Genomic DNA, 25,771 nt, shown 5'->3' on the forward strand with positions numbered 1-25,771 from the left:
TGTTTCAAAGAGCCTTTATGTTAATTTCATGAAGTCCAAGGTCAGCCCATCGTTTATTTGGTGTCCTGAGACAACTAAATGTGTGCCTGGGGCCCTTCTTATTTATTAATTGCTTGTGTCAATAAGTTTAGAGAAAGCAAAAGTGCACTGAAGGCAGGGAGAGAAGCCAGGAGGGGGCTCCTTGGCATTGACGTCCCTGACACATTATGACCTGTCTTCCTATTTCTTCATATTGGTTCAACATTAACCCAGGCTGGGCTGCAACAATTCTTCATCCATTTCGTTTGCAGTTCTCCTGCAGTTAGGAGCACCCAAGATGGGGCAGAACACAACCAGAATGCTGAGGACTCTTCTCCTTGCCATCTTCTTTCACCTCACACTGAGTGACAGCGGTAAGGGATTAAAAGCATGGAGGAGGAGGAAGAATTTGTCAGGTTAATCAGCCTTTCCAGAAGGCAGCAGTCTTTGTGATCTAGAAAGTGAGCAGTTTGGGTGTCGGGGATTTCAAAGGAAACAGAGAATAGCCTCATGACAGTGCTGCCTGGGTAGGACAGCAAAGCTCAGGGTTCATTCTGTGATTGTCCTGTATGAGATAGAAAAGCTAGGAGATCAAGCACCCAAGAGATCTTGATGGTTTAAGAAGAAGCAGCACCTTTCTAAAGAATGCCAGGCACAGTGACTATGGCGGGCAATGGGTACGGCAGCTGTAGAAATAAATCCATAGCTCTGCGTATGACTCCCAACTTTAGAGCAGAGGGACATTGGGGAGATATTGGGGAAGGGAAGACAGGAAGAGAGCTACTTTTGAGATTTTTAGCCAAGCTATTCTTTCTTTACTTTTTAATTTGGGTATGTGTATTTTAAGAAACTCAAAAGCCACATCAGATGTAGCCTTTATGTTTGCATTTTTTTGTGTCTGTTTTGTGATATTGACAGGAAAGAGGCCCAGTAATCAGTTCTCCCTGGCTGCAGTTCTTTCTTATCTTAATAGAAAAGCTCTTCTTTATACTTAACTAAAGATTCAAATGTTCTTTGAGAAGTTTGTGTATCGGTATTTCTAGGCAGATATTCCAACTTTCTTTTCTTAATGGATTTTTGTTTCTAAAAAAAGTCAGGAGAGGTGGTGGGAAAGCCCAAGAGAAGTAGAAATCCTGGATCCCCAGTATAAATCTTTGCGGTAAGGCAGCCCTTTGCATGCTAAAAGCCTAACCTGGAAAAGTACCATGTATGTAAGGGAGATTAATCATGTCCGAGCCTTTTCTGACTCCTTTTAGTTGCTAATGGCACAGACTTTAGCCCGCGAAGCTCATGCTGTAATACATTTGTTAGTTCTTAAATTCCTCTTCATTGTGTCTCTGGTATTTCCACCTGGGCTCTCCAGCTTCCTCCTTTTTTATTACTAGATAGCCATTTTTGTCTTACCATTCTCCAGAGCCTGTTCCTGAAGATGAGTTGGAGGTTCTGATGTCTGAATTTGGAAAAGAGAAAACAAATGTCCCAGCATGTTGCATTAGGAGAGAACTACAAAGGTTAGATAAACAGATGCTCAGCTTTGCCATCACAGTGACCGTCAAAATGTGAGGGCAAGTAAACAGGTTTTTCTCTACAGATAGGAAGAAAGAAAGAAAGAAAAAGGGAAGAAAAAGCAGGAAAATACTTTGAATGCATTTGGGCTAACCCTTAATTTTATATTATGAGGGAAATGTGTTTCTGCCATCATAAGATCACAGTGTTCTGCTTTACACATTCATATTTGATTATGGTTAATAAAAATAATAGTGCAACCATGAGATTTCTTTTAGAGGGCAATGCTGATACTTCCAGAGGGAGCAGAATCCTCCTTTCTGCAAAATATTCATTAAACCCTTTGTTACTAGTCAATGACGAAGAAAACATGATAGGAAAGAACAAAGAACAAAGTTAAAAATGGAAGGGAATAGGAACGTGTAGTAAAAGGGAAGAATTTTCTTTTCAGTGTGGGAGCTAGATGAAAAATTGATGCTGAATTAAAGAACAGTAATCTATCTGGAAATTTGACAGAATTTTCTCTGCTGCATGTTGATCAAGGATAGCGGGACTGATAACAAAGCTGTGCATTTAATTTCTGATTTGATGCTTAGAGCCTCCAGAGGGAAAAAACAGAGTTGTGGAGCTGGAGGTCTTTTTGATATCCCAGGCAGCACCGGATTTAGGCATAAGCTAAACAAGCTACAGCTTAGGGCTTCGCAGTCCGCAAGGCCTCACAAAATTTCAGATTTTTTTTTTGCTTTTAGAATTTTATGTGGCTTTTTATATGTACTGTAATCTAGGAGAGAGATTATAATCTATGGGAGAGATCAAACCAGCTAAATGATAAATATGTGTTCACTAAATGCATTCATTTGAAAATAACTTGTGTTTTTCACTTTAAATACCTTGCTATTAAATAATTAAAAGGCAGATGTATATTTTCAGTTGGGGGGGGACCTATGGTCCTCTTTTGGCATGCACCTTTGTGAGACCTTCTGGTGTACCTTTTTAATAAGGGGCCTCTAAGCTTTATATAGGTTAGGGCCTCATCAAGTCTAAATCCAGCACTATTCCCAAGGCATGATATTTTTTAGATTTAATGTATGCTGATCTTTTGCTTTCTTCCACTATGTGTGATCTAGCTCACCTGGCTGAAACATTTGGAATTTTACCTGAATTAGCATTCTCCAGGGTGCGCTTTGTGGATGTGGTTCAGATCGTATAGTTCAACTGCTGCCCTCCAGATGTTTTGCTACTACAGTTCCTAGAATTTCCAGCTTGTATGGTCTACAGAAATTCTGGGAACTCTAGTTCCAACACATTTGGGAAGCATCAGACTGAGAAGGCTGATATACATTAATATACTTCCAGAAGAAGGCTGCCTTTGCAGATATTTCCATTTTTATAGTCTGACAAATCAGAGCTGATCAACCTGTGGCCCTTTAGATATTGTTCAGCTTCAGCTTCTGGAAGCTCTAGCCAATATGGTAAGAGACAGATGTAAAAAGAATGGATCTTTGTCTTTTTGGTCCACTGACTGGATGTTTTGCTCTTGCTAGTTTTTCTTGAGCAAAAGGAAGCTCTCTCTTTGCTGAGGCGCTCACGGCGAGCCAACAAGGGGTTCATGGAAGAGATACTTAAAGGTAACCTAGAACGGGAGTGTCTGGAGGAAACCTGTGTCTATGAGGAGGCCCATGAAGCCCTTGAGTCCGACGTCCAAACAGTAGGTATCATTTGATATCCTAGTTCCCACATGGCAGAACTAGTTAGTCACATAGTTAGAACCTGTTTACCAGTTCCAAGTATATTCTGTTATATAGAGCAAGGTTTTTAAAAAAATTGCTAGAGTTATCTCTGAAATATTTGCTGTTGTTATGTAAAGGTGGGAAAGGATCTTGGAGATCATCCAGTGAGTCAGAGTCTATTACCACCTGAGCCAGTGCGTTCCATTGTGGAATAGCGCTTATCATTAGGAAAGTTTTCTTGATATCCAGTCAGAATCTACTTCCTTGCAATTCCTTGTAATTTAAGCCCAATGCTTCCAACAGTTCCTCACAAGTTTTTCCTTCAAGGTGCCTTAATATCTTGGTTGCTCTTTCCTCTGCTCAACATATTCTAGTTTGTCCATGTCTTTCCTAAAATGCCGTGGCCAGCAGTGGATGCAATATCCTAGGTGTGATTGGCCAAATGCACTGTGGAGAGGAGCAATGGATTCTCTTGATCATGATGCTATATCATAGCAATAGACCGCATTACTGACAGCAGGAAATCATGCACAGCTTACCTTTTCTAATTGACTCATATCTCCTTCTCGCTTCAAAAAACTCAAAAAAATCTCTCAGTTTACAGTACCAGATCTGTTTCGCATTGGTCAATCTTATAAACAAATACTTCTGTTTTGCAGGACATATTCTGGAAACAGTATACAGGTATGTTCTGTGTGAGTCTCATCAGATGACCAGACTTTTGTACATGATTTACTGTTGCATGTTCATTCCAAAGTTCTTGATTATCCTTAAGTCAATGGCCAGAATTAAGAGTATGTATACTAGAGCAGAAATCCCCCATACACACATTTGAGGTTAAATCTTTTGAAGTCAATGGAGAGTTTCTGAATTAATATAATAAAATATAACTGCAAGCATAATATTAACATCACTTAATTGGCCTCTCTCCCATTACCATAACTGACCTTAAAGTTCTCAGTTTGGAAGTACATGTCAACCCACTTATCCTGTCTTACTCTTTAAATTGACTTTCTTCGTTCATTACACAAATATAGTCTTTCCACTATTATGTCAGCCACTTTCTCCACCTGAACAAGCTTCCAAATTCTTAGATGGTGCTACAGTTCACAGACTTGTGTCCGACCTCGGCCAATGATACTTTTTGTTGTTTCTTTCCTGCTACTGCTGATATTGCCTGTTCATTGCCTAGATGTCTCTTGCTGCATAGGGTAAAGCCCTACACCCATATTCAAGGAATAGGAACCTGTGGCCCTCCAAATATTGCTGGATCCTATCCCTTAGTATTCTTTGCTATCGGCTATACTAGCCAGAGCTACTTCAAGATTTAAATCAGCAACATTTGGAAAGCTGTTTTTTTTTTACCTGTTGAAGGCTGATACCTGAATTTGGAAAAGAGAAAACAAATGTCCCAGCGTGTTGCATTAGGAGAGAACTGTTCAAAAATGTCTGTTAGTTTGTATATTTGTGCTGCATTCAATGTGTGTGTATGTGTGTGTGAGAAAGAGAGATAAAGAAATATACATGTGCATGCATATATCTTTTACTTAGCAAAAATGCAACCCATTACAGGTAGTTCTGGGTTAGTGACTGCCCTGTTTAGTGACTATTCGAAGTTATGATGGCACTGAAAAAGTAACTTTACAACCAGCCCTCAAACTTCTGACCATCACAGGGTCCCCACAGTCACATGATCAAAATTTGGGCACTTCACAACTGGCGCGCATTTACAACCATCATAGCATCCCACAGTCATGTGATCACCATTTGAGAGCTTCACCGTTGGCTTCTGATCAGCTAAGTCAATGGAGAAGCCAGCAGTAAAATTGCAAGTTGCGGTCACATGATGTCTCACTTAACGACCATGGGTGATTTGCTTAATGATTGCAGTGGAAGTGACGGCATAAGTCCAGAGCACTCATGTGAAGTTTCTCTTAATGACTGCATCAGCAATGGAGCTGCTGGTCCCAATTGTGGTTGTTAAGTAAGAACTACCTGTATATCCTATCTACAACGCTGCCTAAGGTTTCTTGCTAGCAAGACTGGACTAATTAAATTTTAAAAAGCAGGAAGCAGAAAAGGCAGAATTTCTTCCTGTTTCATTATGTCCAACGGTTGTTTCGTTTAGCAATGGAAAAGGAAGCATTGAAAGGCGGCAATACAATTTTTCTATGGCAGAAGTCCTAATATAGGCTCTGGTGTACTAGAACTCACAGCATCCATGGTCCTGCTAGATGGGAATTAAAGTCGAAACATATCAGGAGAGTGGCAGGCTGGGGGAAGTGGCTCTATGGCTTGATTATGGGGGAGCAATTTGTGGAGAGGATGGAGAAAAGGCCTTCATACTTTTAGATATGCTAATCATTTCCAATCTCCTACTCCCAGGAATCATTGGGAAAGCCATGATAATTGGACCTGATTAGATTCCACCTTTTATAAATGAGCTCCTGGTCTCCTTGGACTGAATATTATTTTTCTTCTTTTGCTAGACTGTAGAACTCTAACGAAGAGGAGAGAAATTCTGGATGAGTGTATGAAAGGTAAAAACTTTGTGGAGGATCCATGATTCCTTCCCTGGTGATGGTGAGCACAAGGAACTTCCTCTCTTTGAAGAGAGTGGAGGCAAATTCTAAATGGATGAGGAACTAACTGTTGAGCCATAGGAGAGAGAGGCAGGAGATGGCTTGACCCTAATCAATTCACTAGGACATTTTGAATGTTGCATTTTAGTATATGTACTATACATAGTCAGCTTCATACAAATGGGAAGAAATTTAGTTGCACATATTCATCCTCAAAGATATTGCTAATTTCCAATACATTATATGGCATTTTTACAACAAATGCCTTGTATGTTTATGGAATATTTAAGCTATTCCCAGTTCCAGCATGGTTTTAAGCCTTCTTGTTGTCCCAAGATCTTGAAAAAAGAGGAAAAAAAATAACCTGATATTGTCTCTTGTTTCTTTACATCATTAGTTGGAGATGGGGTTGGAATCCTGCATGTATTTTGTGATGAGTTTACAAAATAGGTCTGGGTATAAAAGCAATTGAGATTGTGATTATTTCTTTGCTTTTATTGTACTTTTAGTTCTTAAGTCACTTTAAATTATTTTAAATAAATATTAATTGTACTCATGTATCTTTTTATAAAGATCTATGGTTCGATCAACTGCCACATCACTTGGTAGCTATTTATATCAGTAGTCTATTAGAAATACTACACTGAATTTTCATATCGCTTCTGACATAGGAGGTATTTAAACATTAATGATTTTTGGTGGACCCATTTCCAACTTTCATCTGCCTCTTCTCAAAAGTAATCATAAATACCTGTGTAGACAAATGTAATCAACCCTGCATGGTCCATCACCCCAAATCCAAGCCTACACCATGAAATCTTCAGTTTGATACTCTGTGCTGTGATTCCTGTTTCACTCATTCTATGCTTTGCTCTTGATAGGTTCCTGTGTCCAAGGAATAGGGCAGAATTACAGGGGAAAGATTTCTGTCACCAAGTCAGGATCTGAATGTCAGTTCTGGTCCAGCAAATTTCCTCACAAGCCTCAGTAAGTTTATCTACCTTTAGAAGGTTCTATACTATCTTTTAATCCTAGGGCAACTTACAATGACAAAATCTCAGGTGTATAAGAGCATTCAGAGCCATTCAAAAATTAATAAAACAAGGCTATAGCTAGCCAGCTAAAATATACTGAAAGCCGGCTGGAATTAAAATAGATGTGTTGCTTGACTAAAACAGATCAAGGAGCCTACCTTCCCTGAAAAATAATTCTAAATGCAAAAAATGAGTGGACTGAGAAGTTAAGTGTTTCTTCCACATTGACAGTGGAACAGCTTTCACCAAAGACAGAGATGCAAGCCAGCATCTGTGATCCACAGCTCTCTGAAATGTGCAGAAGTTGGGAAAGCTTATCTCTTTTCTCTAAGGAGCTTTTCCTGGCAAGGGGAGGTGCTACTGCTATGACTAGCATATCACATGAACGTTACTAAAGCTGATAATTTTGCTCAGCTCCCCCTCAGCCCCTGCCAAATGTAGGGTTTTGGGGGGAGTTGTCAGGGTTCCTTAGAAGACTAGTTGATCATCTATCTATCTATCTGAGGCAGAAACTGATTTGAAATCGCTGAGCTAGAGCACAATTAAGAGAGGATCAGCTAGGTCATAGGAAAAGATTTGCTCTGATATACTTGTGACCTGCAAATACTGGCTGTATGTTATATCTCCCTTCCTGTAAATTCAATGCTAGGGGGAGAAAATCTCTTCTGAGGGAAGGTACTCATTCACTGTATAATGTGGTTGTCTTCAGATTCAATGTTACAACTCATCCAGATGCCAATCTCACTGAGAACTACTGTAGGAACCCCGACAGCAGCTCCCAGGGACCCTGGTGCTACACCCGTAATCCAGCAGTACAAATGGAAGAATGTGCTGTTCCTGTGTGTGGTGAGTCTCAGTGCTGGTACAAAAGGTTAAGTTTGATTAGGTCACTGCCTTAATTTATAAGAGTATGCGCACAATATATCCTCTAAAATCAGTTTCCATGTGGTGAGGGAAAGGCATCCTACATGAGATCATTCTGCTCAGATGTGCAGAATGTGGAGATATATAATGTGGGGGTTAAACTAGGGCTTTTTTTCTGTTGGGATATACCATTGCCTCAGGAGTCAATTGTATGGGGCACAAAGGTCAACACTGCCTGTAGCTAAGCAAAAAACAGACATGTCTGGAACCAAAAGTAGATGAGTTTCTGGCCTTTGCTTTTTCCTGACACTTTCAACTGTCTTCTTTCACTTTGATTCTTTTTTCAACCCACTCACCCCTTCCTTCCCTGCACAGCTGTCTAGGATAAATTACTCTTGCTAGAAGTCTGCACTGACTGCTTGCACACTACTTTTGGAATTAGGCAGAAATCTGCATGAAATTAGACTATAATCCACATGCAGTCCTACAATTACAGGTTGGCCATCTTTAGGCTTATTCTTGAGATTCAGAACCAATTCTTAACCAGCATACTGGGCAATCCTAGAATCCTAGAGCTATAGAGTTGAAAGTGACTATAAGGATCATCTAATCCAATCCTCTATAATGTGCAGGAAAACCATCTCTGAGAGATGGCTGTCCAGTCTCTTCTTAAAAACTTCAAGAGATGGAGAATCCACAATCTCCACTGTTGTATAGATCTTACTGTCAGGATTTTTTCCCTTATATTCCTTTTATTTTTTTTATAAGAATTTTATTAAGTTTCAAGCAAAGATAAAAGCTACAGAAAAACAAAAAAAAACTACAAAGAAAAAAAGAAAAAAATTTAAAAGTGTGGAAACAAAAGTGAAAAAATTTTAAAAGTTACAAAAAGAGATGATTTCCAACTTTTAACAGCAAGGATATACAAAAATTTCCATAATCAATCCCTTATTCTATATTAAACCAAAATCACATTATTTCTATAAATCATTCCACTGGCACATTATAAAAATCACTAAATACAGCTACTCCCTTCCCTTATATTAAAAGAAAAAAGAAAAATTTATATAAACGTCCTAATCAACGTCCCCCCCCAAAGATAACATTTATTTAATTATTTCCTTCCTACTACTATTCTATACATTTCTGTCTACTATAATAAAGATCAAACTAAAAAACATAAATTGTCTGCCATTGTACTTGATAATTCAACAATTTTAATAATCTTAATTATATTAAACCCAAAACCATCCAAATAGACATTTATTATTATTTTTATTATGCCTTAATAATCTTAATCCAAATCATTAAAGATAAATGAAATCAGCCAAATCCTAAAAGCAATTCAGATAAATATTCTTAAACCCTTATCCCACTTCAAAATAGTACAGAGCATTTACATATCCCCACAATGCACGCAGAGCTTTTTTCTTAGAAAAATTGAACAGCTCAACTGCCCCCTCAAATTCTCTGACTTCTCTTCAGGAGACATAATAACCCCTTCTTTTCCATGGCATTCCACCAGAAGATCAATTTCACTTTTGGCTTGCAACTCGATCTCTCCCTTAAATTTCTTCAACTCGACTATCCAATCTTCATCCAGCATTTCAACAGAAATCCTGATCTCATTCTTAGAAGAGACATTTCTGTTGCTGTTAAATACCTCAGTTTCATCCACGACATCCCCAACCAGATGACACATTTTAGACCTCATATTTTTCACAATGTCCTGAATGCCTTACGTAAAACTTGGTAGGAATCAGAAAAAAATCTGTTTAAAATCTTGGTGGAAGTCAGAGAAAATCTGTTTAAAATCTTCCATGTCTCACACAGTAGATTATGGTATCCCCTAGGAACTTGACCAGCAAAAGTCAAAGATATGAGACAATTCCAGAATGTGTTTACGCAAGTGAAGGTGAGATATGCAGACAGTTCCCCAGTGAAAGTAGAAACAGAAAACTGAAGGTCCAAAACAGCTGATTCAACATGTAGGAAAATGCTAATATCTTCAAATTTAATACAAAATAATAACTGGGAGTCAATTATTTACTCTCAGTCCTCCTTAATATTTGGATGGAAAACAAAGTCCAAAGCTTAAAAAGAATTTTTTTAAAAAATTGATCCCAAAAATAACGATAAGCACCAAGAGAACCCACTTCTCCTTGCTGTGGAAAGCCTCTCTTAGGGTACACATACTTAAAAGAAATATAAATTGGTGATTTAGAAATGGGGTGGCCGGTCTTAGTGTCCCTTTAAGGCTACAGCGTGGCTTGGAAATCGTGAAATCCCAGCCTCCTGGCTAGCTCTTACCAGTCGAACGTGAACTCTGTTTGCGATCTTCTGGCTGCAAGCAGCCATCTGGAGGACAGATGGGGTGATTCCAGGTGTTTTCCTTTTTCCGGAAAAACACTTCTGGGCTTCAGGAAAAACCTGCCTGAGGCCAAAAAAACTGCCACGTTTTCAGTTCTGCCTGCTGAGCCCGTGGGCACAGCTGTTCAGTCCGCCATGTCCCCACCGGAAGTCCCATGCCCCCACCAGAAGTCAGGATTTTTTTTTCTTTATATTCCAATGAAATCTGTATCCATGGAAAATAGATCACGACCATCTTCCCTTTAGCTTCTTTTTAAGTACCTGAACACAGCTATCCTGTCTCTGCCAAGTTTTCTTTTCATCAAACTGAACATCCCAAGTTCTTTCAGCCTGTCCTCATAATTCAAGCTAAGATAAAATACTTGATCTAAAGTAACAATTGAATGACATGTGTAGTATAAAGAACCAACTTTCTGGTTCTGCATGACTGTGACAGGGAAAACAGATACTATGACTGCTTTTTTGTCAGCTCTGAACAGCTGTTTCATCAATGCTCATGGTAATCTTACTCTTCCTTGTAGGTGAGAACCGGACCACAGTTCCCTTCTCTCCAGTACCTCCTCAAATGCAGGAGAAAACACAGCAGCAGCAGCAGGATTGTGTACCCGAGGAAGGGTTGCTCTACAAAGGGACTCTTTCTGTCACCGTGTCTGGAGAGAGGTGCTTGCCATGGGCTTCAGAAAAAGTAAGACAGCTGAGCTATAGAAAAAACTTCCTGGAAGAAGTGGCCCTGGTGGAGAATTATTGCCGCAACCCTGATCATGATGAGGAAGGGGTCTGGTGCTACACAGACCACCCAAACATAACGTACAATTATTGCGACTTGAACTACTGTGGTGAGAAGCAGACTTCTATTTCTGTGGTTACTGAAGGAATGCAGTATCTGGGAGGGTGTGCTGATATTTAACAGAGGTCACTTGTTGAGGTTTTACAGCGGAATTATTATTTTCCAATTGTAATTCTTTGAGTACAAAATGCATGACTGAAGGCATTAAGTCCCCAGATGTCATGGGCACCGTTGCGCTGATTGTGTCAGCACAACGGCACACATAACAATACAAGGAAACGGGGCCAAAGGATTAAAAGATATGCAACTGACTAACAAAGAAAGGTAACAGCTACCGGCAACAAGGTAATGACTCCAGCCGGAAAAGCCAACAGAAAGATACAATGTTGCAAAGGGTGAAACTGACAAAGCTGTCAAAAGAAGCACGGAGATTATCGCCCGGCTTAAAGTCATCACCGGCCGGAGGAAGAAGATTAAGAAATTGCCCGGGGCACCAGCAGGGGCCCCGCAACCCCTCACCCACCGGCAACGGAACACTCGGGGCTCGGGGCTTACTCAATCCAAGGAGGGGGGAGCGCTGACCGGCGCGGGCTATTTAAATCCCGTACCGGCGCGCTCCCTCCACTCTCAGCTTTTCACTAGGCACACATACTATGCTTGAATAAAACCAGAACCTGATTTCTCCAGAATTAGCGTCTGTGTCTTTTTGAGCAGCAGGCAGAGCCTGACACCAGATGAGTCCCCGCCAAATCTAGGGACCTGCTGGATCACAGCAACTTCAGTGGGAAGCACAGGACTTTGTTTTCTTCTTCTCCTCCTGTGGATCCATGGCACCTCCTGATACATCCTCAGGAAAGCTCTAGTCCACTAATAGAGACAGTACAAAGTTGCTAACTGAATTATTTCTTTGTCCTTCTTCCATTTCAGAAAATAGTCTAAGTTATGCCGATGATGTTGCTGAGGACCAAAGAGGAGGACGAACTACTGTCCAGCAATATGAAACCTTCTTTGATCCTAAGACATTTGGTGAAGGTGAAGCAGGTGAGGAAAGGCATCAGTTAATGAAAGAGAAAAAAGATAATAAGATTCAGTTATTTTATACAATACATTACTATATAAGCACTCCTAATTTAATATGGGCTTATCATGGAGGTACATAATATTTTTCAGGCTAAAGGCTACACTTTTGAATGGCATACCAAGGTCTAAATTTGTTTAGAATTATAAATAATTATTCAACTGGACTTCATTATTTGCAGTTCTGCCCCAAGCCTAAACAACTATGGGCAAGTAAGACTGTAAAGTATTGGATACAAAAAGAAAACATACATAAAACAAGAATTTAGCAGTTAGTTGTAATTAGGTGATTTGTTTCTGTGCATTTTATTTTTCATCAAATGTTTTCTTATTGGTACCTGCCCATTGTCCAATTGGAGCTGGAAATAAGTTTAACTTGCTTGTGAAAAATAAGCAGGGCTGGGGCCATCAGTATCTCCAGAGGGAGGATATGCGGAAGAGTGGGGGCCACCACTGATAAAGGCCTGTTGCCCAGCCCAGGCTCTCTGAACCTTGCAAGATGAGGGAAGCTGGCTGGGGAATTCTGGGAGTTGAAGTCTACCCATCTTAAAGTTGCCACGGTTGAGAAACGCTGTTCTAGATGATCAGATCAGAGACGCAGAGTCTGTCTAGCAGAGCATTACCTGATATATCCCAGTCTTGCCCCAGATAATAATCAACACTTGACAAACACACCAATAACCAATGCAGCACTGCTGTCTCCCAAAATGACCTGCTGACACACTGCTCAGGATACCACAGATGCCTCACCCACTGCGTTGGTAGCTCTGGTAGTGGCTGAGGTTGGTAGAGGAGAGGATGTGTGCTGAAGTGGGAGTTTTCCGCCTTCTCTGGGCAGAACAAGGGCAACATCCATGCTGGTGAGTTGCACAGGGGGGCCCTTGTTGAACTGGGAGGAATCCCCCTTGTAGTGTGTAGATAGGCACCCATGCTGGGAGGCTGACATGCCATGGATTGATTGATTGATTGATTGATTTGATTTGGCACTGCATGACTCTAGAGCGACTCTGAATGACTCACAGAAATGTAACAGAATTTTTAAAATATAATAAAAACAAAAGGAAATAACAGGAGGACCAGACTGGGGGTGGGGGGGAGAACATGATGGCAAATTTGGCAGAGAACACAGAACATATACCACTATCATCCAGAGGAGGGGCTCCAGCCACCTTAGCCCAAGACCTGGGAGAACAGCCAGGCCTTTATGCCCTGCCCCGCCCCCTGAACACCATCAGGGTCACTTGGATCTCACAGGGACATCTGTCCCCGAGGGCAGGCTCCATGACAGAGAAGGTGGAGAGCAGAGGGGAGGGCTTGCTACTTAGCAAATAGCCAGGCTTCTGCAGGAGAACCCCAGTTCAGCTTTGGCTCCAGAAATTGAAAGTCCACTGGCTATGGCTATGGGAATAAACAAGAATAAGGCCACACCTTGCAGAATGGTTAGCCAAATATCCCTAAGCCAAACTGAGAAGGATGTGTAGGTGTTCCCTTGGGGAAAAGAAATTGACCCTGGGGCAGTTCAGGTAAACTATTCAAGGGGCAGTTTAGAAGCTTTTAACCCAGCTCAAGAGGACAGAAAACAAAGAACAATTTGCAAAGTTTGCAAGGAACTATTACATTTAAATATACATATACGCATCTTGACAGGACCTTAACTGAATTTTGTGGATTGTTTCCAAAGACTCTCTTCTACTGATCGGACATTCTGTCAGCAAAATGAGAAAAAGGAGATAATGGTAATGTTATGCAGGTGCTTTATAAAAGTGAATGACAAAAAGGCATTAAATCTAGAGAAAAGAGCAACTGTGGAAGCAACTTTATTTTTCAAGATCATTTAGACCTAGGAATATCAATGTAGCTCTTTTATTAGGAGCATGACCTTGCTGAACCGTAGTTTCTTTGCATGCCCTAATTTAAAAGAGGGAAAGAACAGTCCCAGTATATAAATACGATAAATATGAAACACTCATGTCGCTCCTTTTAAATTAATGTCATCAGTCATACATGGGATAGCTAGGACCAGAATCTGTGTCCCAATTCATCTTCCAGTAGTCATTCTAATGATGAGGGGCTGAGAATTTTTGCCCACACAGTTCTGTCAAGAACAGTTCTTATCCCAGAAACTAGCTTCTCGCTGTTATCTCCTCCTAGCAGAAATGTGGCTTATGAAAGACAGGTCCATTTGTGAACTAGTCAGTCACAAGTGGATGGGGCTATATTTCCAGATTGTGGTATCCGTCCCCTCTTTGAGAAAAAGAAGATCAGCGATAGCACTGAAAATGAGCTACTGGAGTCCTATCTGCAAGGCCGAATTGTGAAGGGGGTAGATGCTGACGTGGGCAGTGCTCCATGGTAAGTCTGGCCATGGGGATGAGATGGAATGGGGAGAGTTTGCTTATTTTTCTCCTGTGTGTGCCTGATTGCTGATACTGACTATATCAGTTGCTGTAAGAGTTGCCATTGCAGCTTGTAGAAGAAGTTATGCCCTTGGCAGTTTCTGCATCTTTCCTCTTTGTAGACCCTGGGCCAATAAGAGGCCTATCAGTACCTATCAATACAAAGGAAAGATAATCTGCAAGTCATACCTGACAACTGCAGTCCATCCATGCTCTGCTCATAGAGTAATTCTATGAAATGACCAATCCTGAATAAGCTGTCTCCCTCCTGCCCGCCCCCCCCCCTCAATTTCCAATTTTATTGTAGGCAAGTGATGCTCTTCAAGAAGAAACCACAGGAGCTGGTATGTGGTGCTAGTCTCATCAGCAGTCGCTGGGTCCTAACTGCTGCCCATTGCATTTTCTACCCACCCTGGGATAAAAATTACACAACTGATGACCTCCTTGTACGGATTGGCAAACATAACAGAAAACGGTAAGAGTTTAAAAGGGGAATTATGAACCAGTCAAATCACATATTGAGTGTAGGTCATAACAGCCTTCTATCATCCCCCTCTTCTAGCTGGGAGCTGATGATCTGCTGAAACAGGGACAGAAATGGCGAGCACAAGGACAGAGCAGCAAGCTTGTCAACCAGAATGAAACTCCTCAATCCACCACCACCACCACCAATAATAATAATAATAATAATAATTTATTAAATTTATATGCTGCCCCACTCACAGCAACCCTGGGACTCTTAAAGCCTGCTCCTCTTATACATCGTTCCATTTAGTGCACATCTGCAACCAATTAAAAGTTCCAGGAATGCAGGGTTTATTTGGGTTTAGTTTCCTCTAGATAGAAGTCACTTTGGTCTTGTGGGTTTAAATATTTAAGCTTAAGATATATGAGCTGAGAGTTGGTAAAGACACAACATTAAATGCTTTAAAGAAGAGATGAATCCCTTCACCCACCTCATTAACCAGCTTGCACAGATGTCTGTTTCTGTGATGTTGCAGGCCCCTCTCTTGCTCAAAAAGAGCAGTCTCCTCTGATGCCAACCCTACAGGCCTAGGCTGCATAACCTTGTGCTGCAAAGGGGGAAGAAATGTGCCTTTCTTACAATCATTCTTCTTACAATATTTTTTCTATTGAGAATGACTGAGAATGGTCCTATATTAAGATGCCATCAGTTAACAATTAGCTGTCATGGACACATATCCCTTGACAATCCTCAGTTTCTAATCCATGTGTTGGTAAATAAAAAATCTGCTTGACAATTTTGCTACAGCTTTTGAATCTCTATTTCCATCTTTTAATCTTTAATAATTATAAACTGTAACTTCATCCTATATGTTAAGCTCACAGTAATGTATCAGGATAAACATACAATAATTCCATAGTAATCATAGTATTGCAGTGAGCATTAATACAATTTTAAAGTAATAAAAATGAATCATATTAAAATAGGTAATAAAAACGATTCTTCCAGCTATAACTACGGTGACCTTATGTCCTTTATTATAAAGGACAGTCTTTTATTTCAGAAAGCTGTACTTTAGATTTATTTTACAAAAACTCATTTTGTCCTTTATTTTGGTCATTTTTTTACCATACAAATGGTACCACTTAATGCTCAGTCTTTCACATTCATGTGGAAAATGTGGAAACTGAATTGTCTTTTTAAAATAAATGTACATATACTGTTTGATTTTAGATATTTTTATTAGAATATGCATTTTTGTAAAGTTTTTCTTGGTTTCGCTCTTGAATTTTCCTTTATAAAGCAAGTTAAAAACATACACATTTTTAAAAATCCTTTATCTTCTTTCAGATTTGCCCCCTTTTCAGGGTTTTCCTTTATTTTTTTCCAAGAAAATATGGTCACCGTAACTATAATCAATGCTGCCCATTTTAAAAACCTGGACAAATAAAGGCATCTTATCCTTGTACTGAAAATAGCACAGTGTTTGGCATTACGTACCACCTTTGTGATGGCAAAGACAGGAGGCCATCACAAAGAAGGACCTGTCTCTATTGCATGTAACTCTGCTTCCATAGATGTATTATCTTATGGTCCAAATTAAAGCCCCCGAATTTACATTATGGGATATAATTTTTAGTGGTAATTTACCACTATGCTCTCAAAGTTGGAAGGAAGGAAGGAAGGAAGGAAGGACAATTAAAGTACTCTTTGATTTACAATTGTGCATACTGTAAAAAGTATAGAAAGGTTAAAAATGTCCTGACATTAGCATTTCAATATTGCATTTTTTCCCATCTCTGGAACTTTTTCAGATATGAGCAAGGCAAGGAGAAAATTGTCTTCCTGGATAAAATCATCACCCACCCCAAATACAACTGGATGTCAAATCTGGATCGGGACATTGCACTATTACGCCTGGCTAAGCCTGTACCTTTTAGTGATTATGTACATCCAGTATGTTTGCCTACCAAGGAGGTTGTTCAGAGGTAAGGAGGGGAGACAAGGCTTTGTAGTTCCTGGAAAAAATGTTTTAAAATAAGTCAAGATCAGCCCAATTTTAGTAAAAGAAAAATTCTGCCAGCATAATTCAACTATTTTATTGCCAACTATGGGTGACACAATCTCACAATGCAAATAGGGTGGGAATTAATACACACACAGACACACTTTGTTGTTTATTCGTTCAGTCGCTTCCGACTCTTCGTGACTTAAACAAATGATGGTTTTTATTCTGGACACTATGATACCTATGTTAATGAAGTAATATGATCTAATAATATACAGTATACGAGTAAAAGTATTATTTTCACAATCAGTATGTTTTTCTATGTATGTACAGAATAGGATAAGAAATATAAGAAATCAGGTCTTAACTTAATTTTCCTCCCTCTCAAGTCTCTTTCTCTCGCTTTCCTCTTGTAATGTATTATGGCTTCTTCCTCCTTATCTCAATTACTGATACTGGGATGTCTGTGAGTTTTCTTCTGGCTGTCTTGCTGCCAAACAAAGCTGTTGACTCACAAAGTCCCACTGTCCAGCATTTGAATCTCTGTACAGGCAACACAATCCATCTTCCTGGTCTTTCCACACTTCCATGAACCAGGCTTTTCTTCTGGGTCTTCCTCCTTGTCCCCCAGCTAGAATAGAATAGAATCTCTGGACTTGGCAGGCTGGGTCTTTCCTCTGCTCCACTCCACTCCACATTACATTAACCAGGTGATGTCCTTTCCAGGGCCATGTTCTGCAGTATCTGAAATACAAACTCTCCCCTTTTTCTGCGTTTCCTTTCTCTTTTTCTATTCTATATCTAAGGCAGAGTTTCTCAACCTTAGCAACTTTAAGCGGTGTGGACTTCAACTCCCAGAATTCCCCAGCCAGCAATGCTGAGGAATTCTGGGAGTTGAAGTCCATACTGCTTAAACTTGCCAAGGTTGAGAAACACTGATCTAAGGCATGGACGTGCCACTTTACAGGTGTATTCCAACATTTTCCTCTTTTTTGCCTACATGCTCTTGCTCTTGTGCCTTCCCTAAAACCCCATGACCTTGGCACAGACCCAACAGCTTTCTTCCAGCCTGTGACAGGGACCATGTGTTCCTGCTGATTGCCAATCAGCAGTTGAGACTGCCACCAACTAGTTCCAGAAGGAAGGAAGAGCAAGTCTTTTGGCTTGCAGTAATAAGATAAATTGATGAACATCATGAAGAAAGGATAACCCATCAGTCTCTTTCTTGTCCATAAAAAATCTAAAACAACATCCATTCCCCAGTTGCCTCCATTGATAATTAACCCGGACAAAAGGTACCACTCATATCCTCAAGGAAATTAGCTGCAAGAAGTAGCAACATTATTCTTTTACCCAATCCCCACCGCAACAAGGGCAACACAATGTGAGGCCTTGAGAGCTCTGAGGACTGTTAAAAGTTCTTGAACATTAATGTATGTCTGGTTTCCAAACAAAACCAGTGACAGCATATAGAAAGTAGGCTGCCAGATGCTCTCCATCCCATCCATAAGGGGTCTCTGGTCTAGGCAAAGTTGCTGAAAGGTTATAGGCAAAGGGAATCTTAGGATTGAGAACATCAGCAAACAAAAAGGTAGACCTGTGAGGAAAGAATCAGCAGATGTTTTGTCCACTTGAGGCAACAACCAGCTTTGCAGAGAAACTTGGATTGTCATGGATAATGGAAGAAACTGGCATATGGAAGGATAAAGGTGGTGGCTGACATCAATCTTGGGAATCTTTGTCTAGAAGTTTTTTGAACCATTCCACTCAGTAAGTAGTTTGCACAAGGGATTGCAAACAACTGTGTTCTGCTTCAGTCCCTGGGAAGGAATATTTAATCCTAGCAGGTATCCACAGTAGTGCTCATAAACTGCAAGACCCTGGATGGAGCCATTTGTGATTCTGGCACGATGATGCAGAATCTGGAAACATGCAACAAAGGCTGGACTGGACATGGGTACACCACAAGAGCCAATCATCATGCATGGAGGTATTTGGAGAATACACAATTGTGAAAGGGGAGAATACACAATTGAAAAGACTTCATTGTTATATGCATTAAAGGAAGCAGTAATGACAGGGCTGAGTATCTATGTAAAAATGTGTTAAATTCAGGGGAAACTAGCCAATTTATAGGCTGAATTTACAGGAATTCAGCAAATGCCAAAGTGACCATCTGGTGCATTCAGTAAGTGCAAATCTCACAAGTCCATGAGATGAACGCTACCATCCCACTTTGGGATGGTAAAAAGATAAAAGTGAAAATCTTCAATAGCAAGATCTAAGGGAACTAGCTTAATATCATCTTTCTCTTCAAGGAGTGGTGATAGTGGGCTTACCACTATGTGATGTTCTAGTAAGTGATAAGAAATTCAATTCCATAACCACTAATGATAATTTCTAGCTGCTAACAGTCTTTAGGGTTGCTTCTTCAGGGTAGCAAAAAGTGAGAAAATCATATTCAAAATCCACTAGCTTGCAAGGCAGTCAGCCAAAGATGATGCAAGAGGCATCCATAGATTAGCAATGTTAGGATTGTTGGGACTGAGATCTAAGAGAGACATCCAGAAGCCTTCATACTCTCTCTGGGACTTAGCCCTATGTGGGACGAAAAGGTAGAACCCTGCAGGAAGTGTTAGGCCTTTGGCACCAAGATCATGCTCAAGGAAAGAGAATGGTGGTAGGAGAATGGTAGTACCTAGTAGCATCGGTGAGCAGCAATGCAGAGCTTTTGCATCTGTTTGAGCTCCTCCTTGGCCCTTGTCTGAAAAAGACCATCATTGTCAAATGCAAAATCCTCAGTATGGTTTCTCACCTCCTTGGAATACAATTAGGCATGGTGACAGAGGATTATTGGTCCTGCCTGCATCTCTAGATGTGTTAGTCTACCAGTAAACAAGGTGATAGACTTCTTTATGCAGAACATTTGTGTTAGCTCACTATGTTGAATGGATGAAGTCCAAGAGAGACTTTTTTTGCAGGACCTGTTAATAGCATGCCATACACATTTGGTAATTAATTATGCACAACTCTGTGGAATGAAGTATTGATTCTATGATATCTAGATTCCATCTTCTCTATCCACTGGCACAATATGAATTTGAACCCTGCCAGGAGTATCTGTAGGTTAAGATAAAAAAAAGCAAGATGGCAGACACAATGGTACAATATGAACACCATATTGACTATTTTGACCAATAGAACTACTATTTTCTGTTGATGACTGAGCTATGTCAGGGTTCCCAGCATCCAGTCTGATGTGGCTAAAGATTCAAGCACCACAATGAAAGAGTTCAAGTATCATAATCGAAAGTCTTTAGATACAGAAAGCCTGCTAGAGAAATCTTCCTGGGACTGCCAAAGAAACTGGAGAGTTCTCACTTGTTCTGTGGAAAGGAATCAAGAAATATGAAGAGGAAGGAAATCATAGTGTCACAAGTGGTGTGGAAGGATTTATGCTCTAGGATAGGAGATGGAAGTGTAGTGGAAAACTGAACTCTAGTCTACGCTGAACTCTAGGGAATACCACAAACTATGGCTAGATCTACCAAGGAACCTAACAACACAAATGGATCATGTTAGGATATTGTAGCATCGGTGCAGATTACTTGATTGTTCAAGTATCTGATTAGTAAGGGGAGTTCATATTTCATTCAAAGTTATCTTTTAAAAATGAACTGTGATAAAATGTAGCAAAATCCCAATTTAATTACAGAGGTAATGAAGCTTTCAGAAAGAAGCTTAAGAATAACAGGGCAAAGACTCAGTTTAGACTTGATTTAGAGATTCAACTCAATCACCTCTAATCAGCTTTTAGAATCAAATTGCCCATTCAGATTGATTTGTTATATGAAATGTTATATGGAATGATTGCTTATGATACACTCGGATGGTTTGATGGCCCTTATGCACATGCATGGAAAGCCTTTTTTTTAAATTGAATTGACTTTCTGAACCAGGTAAGACTCAATTCATTCGTTTCTGAAATCCAAATCAAATTGATGGTGGATTCAGATTGGACTGTTTGAACAATCTGATTCAAATCATTTATGTCCACTGATCACATAATTCTAATTACAGAAGCATTTCCACTTCAACCCCCCTTCTAAGAATTATTTTTAAAAACTCCCTCCACATTTTAAGAAAAGCCTTTTTTTTTTCCTATTCTCAGAGCAAAAGAAAGAAACCCTGCCTGGAAGAGTTCAAGATTTGAGCAGCATTTGAAATGAGCAAAATAGAAGTGCAACAGTGTGTTGCTCAAAAATTTAGTTATTGAATACTCCCTTTTCTTGTGATTTCTACAGGCAATTTCTCTACCCAGTTCTTAGTGAGATTATTGGCTTGTTTTGTCCTTCCTGTCTTAACTTGATCTGTGCCAAAGAATTCGAGTGGTGGGGGAGGGGGGCAGGTAGGATGGTCATCATGAACTGCCCAGGTTGGGCACAAATGACCTATTTTAGTGATGCATCCTATCTCTACAGTATCTACCTATTGTATGGGTAGATACTGTACCTCTCTCTCTAGGATCTCCAAGTAATTTTAATCAACTCCATTTTTGTTCTGTAGTCTCTTGCTAACAGGATACAAAGGCCGTGTGACTGGTTGGGGTAATTTGTTTGACACCTGGGGTCCGGGGTCACCAGCACTGCCTGACGTGCTGCAGCAGGTCAATCTCCCCATTGTGAGCCGGGAAATCTGTAAGGCATCCACTAATATTAAAATCACAGACAACATGTTCTGTGCAGGTGAGTTTTAGGAGATACAGAGTTTCTTAAATTTATATCCCATGTTTCCTCCAAGAGCTCAAGCAACTTAAATGGAGAATCTCCATTGTACCTCTGTAACAATAAGGTAGGTTGGGCTGAAAAAGAGTGACTAACCCATTTCCATGGCTAAGGGCGGGCTTGACCCTGGTCTCCACAGTCCTAGTCCACATCTTGGCCACTACACCACACTGGCTTTTGCTTGTATCTCCTATGGAAAGCCATACATTGACCAGCTTCATCCATCACCTTAAGCCACAGTGTTATTTTGGTGAGTGAAATCAGCCTTTTTTATTTGTAAACCATAATGATGCCTTAGAACATTCTGTGAATCAAGCTAATTGCCATTTATTCAAACTATAATTAAATGTTTGCTTAGTGAAATGTGAAAAACAGGCAATTGTGAAACAAATCCCTCTAATGCAGAACTTAATGATTATAAACCTCCTTTTACCTTATGTTCAAATATAGTTTTTTTTCCAACTAGTCTACTCCAGATGTAATGGACATCAACTCCCATAATTCCCCAGTCAGCAGCTCTGCTGCTTAAAATTCCAGATCATTTGGATGGGACCAGGTTGTGGAAGAGTAATATAGACAAGTGGACAAGTGTGTGGCAAGCAAATTTAATCAGTAGATTTATAACTGAGCTCTTTTTAGGAAGTGCTATGTTTTTAGTGGTGCAATTTATTTTATACAATGCATACAGTCAGAAATGCAACTTCTCTGTGACAACTGATTCATGGTTTAAACAAGTCATATCATAAAGGCTGAAGTTTTCAATAGAAAAAAATCTACTGAGCATCTCAGACAAAAACATAAATTTTCTGCCACATTATTTGCGTTATCTCTTATGACTCTGATCCATTAACCTATCATTTATAAAGCCCTCAAAAGACTATGGTGAACTGATAGAAGCCATTTCCAGGGTCTTAGCCAAACATTTTTAGCTAAAATGTATAGAACTTTGCCTTCAATGGGATTAAAATGTTAATAAAAGATCTGTTACTAAATATTGCAGCTTCTGTAATTACATTTGTTTGCAATCATTCTGCATAGACTGATAATTTAAAGCATGATTGCCAACACCTCTTATGGCAGTAAACATGCTAAACACTCTATAAAGTCCTGCAGTTGTTGCATACCAACCAGCAAACAGAAGGCAATTTGGTTGTCTGTGTTCACACAGTACAAGAAAACAACCAGTAATTAGCCTTTGGTGTTAGAGTGTGAACCCAGCTGAAAATGACTCTAATTAAATCAAGTAGCCCTAGCTTTACAAACCTGGCTTAAACACATTGCAGCAAGTGAAGCAGGTCACACAGTTTCATGAGTTTCAAACTGATTAGCTCAGGAGCTACATTAAAAGCTCAGGGGGACAAATAAATGATAGTAGAACAGAAAAATGTAGGAAAGAGTGGAGCCTCTCTACTAAGCAATTTCTTCTTTTTAGGTTATAGTCCTGAAGAAAGTAAGAGAGGAGATGCTTGTGAGGGTGACAGCGGCGGCCCTTTTGTCATGAAGGTAAGTGTTTCTATGTGTGGCTTCAAAACATAAATGGACAGCCTGCTTCTGTCCCAAGCCCTTTGTTTATCACTCTGGCGAGGACCAGAGTGCAATTTTCCCCTGCTAATACCGCCATTCATTTCTTTTCAGAAATGTTCTTAAAGACTGCATCTTCTGCACCTTAAGAGCATTACAGTTAATTAAGCATTAATTAATTCCATTAAGAGCAGCAAAGCAGGGATTTGGAAAGGAATAACTACAAATGGGGGAAGGAAATAGTGGCTCTCCCCCAGAGTTAGCCCTCCCAGGTAGACCAGACAAGAAACACAGCCAGATGAGCTAATTCTACCGTATCGCAAGGCTACATTAACAGAATCATGCAAGTCTGAAAGCACAAATCTCCCATTGTCACTTTTAACAGCCTGATACCTTAGGGCAGATCCTTTCTAGGTTTTTTTCTCTGTTACTCAGTTGCGGACTCCTCCTTTTATCTGGTCATTCCCTAGGCAGCATCTCTTCCCCTAGTTTCTCAAGGTCATTCCCACATACCATCACGCCCAATTACTGTTATGGGTGTGGCATATGTGGGTGTGGGACATGTAGGTGTACACAGCACCTTGCATTACAGCAGTGCTCTTGAATTACAGTAGTGTTCACTTTGAGCTCAAGACCAGATCAGTCAGTTTCAGACAAAGCTCAGCACAGGGCAGGTCTAGAAAACACTTTTTGTTTTAAGCACCTGTCTCACTTAATTTCAGTTTAGGAGTCTTAGTAAGAGCAATCCAGCCGGGGCCGTTTATCTTCTTACTTGGGAAAAATAAAAAAGAACCTTCTTAACTAACATAGCCCAAATTCTCTAGCTCTTATCTTTACGTAAACCTTAATTTATTCTATTGAATATTCCCCCTACCCCACCCTTTTTCTAATAAGGGTGAAAAACTAGATTCAGAAATGTTCATGTTACCTGTGCCTTACTTATAGGCTTGTAGATTATACAGTCCTGCTGCTGCTGCTGTTTACCTTTCTTTAAATGACCTACTTATACTATCTGCTATTTGCTGACTCTCCCTTTGATGCTGTGGCACTTCTTTCCTTCCTACCAGCACCCAACAGAAGAACGGTGGTATCAAGCAGGCATTGTCTCATGGGGAGAAGGCTGTGATCGTGATGGCAAGTATGGATTCTACACCCATCTGTTCCGTCTGAAGAAATGGCTACAAAAGACTATTGAGAAATATGGGCGTTAAACAGAAATTAAAATCTGCATTTGCACCTTGGTTTACAGACATAGAGTAATCAAACAGTACAATACTAAAAGCCTAAGGATTGAAATATACCTGACTCATAACTCAATAAAGGTTTTTGGACAAAGCACTTGTTTTTTTCCTGGTATCAACTGCAGGTAATTAAGTTCTATTGCTGCCAAGGTAAATGCATCAGCCAAATAAGCCAGATGATGGAAGGACAGCTCAGTCCCATGCATGATTACCCAAAGCATGCCTTTAGAATCGTACAGAATGTTCCTGCATCCCCAAATTTATACCTCTAATTTGGAAGCTGTGGGGCAAATTATACGATCTTACTAGAAGCTGAATTTCCTGTTTCTTTGGAGAGTAAAATGGTCTGAAGGAAAGAAATTATAAATAGCAGGGTTCTAACATGGCAGAAAAAAATGGGGAAGGTTCTGCATTCAATTCAACCATGTACTTTGTTCTATTAGACAAAAACCAGCCTTTTTGAAAGAAAGCAACAGCAGCTTTCATCCTAAATTTCACAGAATTAACTCCATTGTTGGAGAGATTGCTATCTCCTTAAAGGGCAGGCTGCTGAAAAGGCATCTTTGGACCAGTGTTGTCCAAGGCTCATGCCCACAAGCCCAGAAAGTTTGGGAATAAGGGCATTTATTCAGTTAGTATTTTCCCTTGAACAATCAAAGAGTATCCACTGGATGAGGCTAATTTACAGTTTCCTTTGTAACTTCAAAGTCTTAAACCTCTGGCAGACATTTTGACACTTCAAACACTCAATGTTTAAAGGAAAAGGTAAAAATTAAACACAGATGCAATTGGGGAATTTAAAAACAAACGAACAAAAACAACAACCTAATAGTCTCAAGGAAGAGAGAGATTTGAATTAGATTTTTCACCCGACAAATGGTTAAGGAAGATTTCTGAGCAATATGGTCAATTTTTCTTGGAACTATTCTACTTAACAACAATTTTCCAGGTCCCTCTTCTTGCTTCTGTTATTATGCTGATTCATTTTGAAGTTATTTTATTCATACTGTTGTACATACACTATTTTTCTGTTTGTTTAGTACAGTGGACATTAAACATGAAAAGAAACACTCCTATATGGAAAAAAAAACTAAGTAGTAAAAGGTATCACTTTAGGCATATACAGTATTCTAGAAGCAGAGTTTCTATCAACATCTTCCAGTTCACTGCTTTTGGAGGAATAGAAACAAATGCATTGCACAGACATCATGGAAAAACTAGGTCGTGATTCCTAAAAAATGGGAGAGGAAAATTGACCTATCATTAAATAATATTTCATTCAAAGTGATACATATAGCACTTAGAATTTGTTTCCAGATACTAAATATCAACCAGGTATTTCATTTAATTTAGCTTGAAAGTATTCTAATTTCTGTACTTCATGCAA

The 25,771-nt window shown here is 39.8% G+C and overlaps 1 protein-coding gene across 2 annotated transcripts; it reads left to right on the plus strand.

The window, feature by feature from the left end:
- The first annotated feature begins 266 nt into the window (after positions 1-266).
- On the plus strand, positions 267-24,479 carry F2 (coagulation factor II, thrombin). 2 transcript variants are annotated; one of them, XM_063289698.1, is made up of 15 exons: positions 303-392; positions 1,433-1,529; positions 3,069-3,232; positions 3,914-3,938; positions 5,744-5,794; positions 6,718-6,823; positions 7,580-7,716; positions 10,626-10,940; positions 11,819-11,932; positions 14,194-14,320; positions 14,672-14,839; positions 16,645-16,818; positions 21,405-21,583; positions 23,055-23,125; positions 24,211-24,479. In XM_063289698.1, the coding sequence occupies exons 2-15, from the start codon at positions 1,493-1,495 to the stop codon at positions 24,352-24,354; spliced, it is 1,812 nt and encodes a 603-aa protein (XP_063145768.1). In that variant the 5' UTR covers positions 303-392; positions 1,433-1,492; the 3' UTR covers positions 24,355-24,479. The 2 variants fall into 2 exon arrangements, with proteins under 2 accessions (XP_063145767.1, XP_063145768.1); XM_063289697.1 differs by lacking the exon at positions 1,433-1,529 and having other exon boundaries at positions 267-392.
- The last annotated feature ends 1,292 nt before the right edge of the window (positions 24,480-25,771 follow it).

The sequence above is a fragment of the Candoia aspera genome, chromosome 1 (genome assembly GCF_035149785.1).
Source record: "Candoia aspera isolate rCanAsp1 chromosome 1, rCanAsp1.hap2, whole genome shotgun sequence".
In the NCBI taxonomy this organism is placed as follows: domain Eukaryota; kingdom Metazoa; phylum Chordata; class Lepidosauria; order Squamata; family Boidae; genus Candoia; species Candoia aspera.

Excerpts from the sequence above, each read along its gene's own strand:
- F2 (XM_063289697.1), top strand. The coding sequence starts at position 317 with ATGGGGCAGAACACAACCAGAATGCTGAGGACTCTTCTCCTTGCCATC. Across the intron at positions 6,824-7,579 it reads AAATTTCCTCACAAGCCTCA|ATTCAATGTTACAACTCATC; the intron begins GTAAGTTTATCT and ends GGTTGTCTTCAG. Across the intron at positions 10,941-11,818 it reads TTGCGACTTGAACTACTGTG|AAAATAGTCTAAGTTATGCC; the intron begins GTGAGAAGCAGA and ends CTTCCATTTCAG.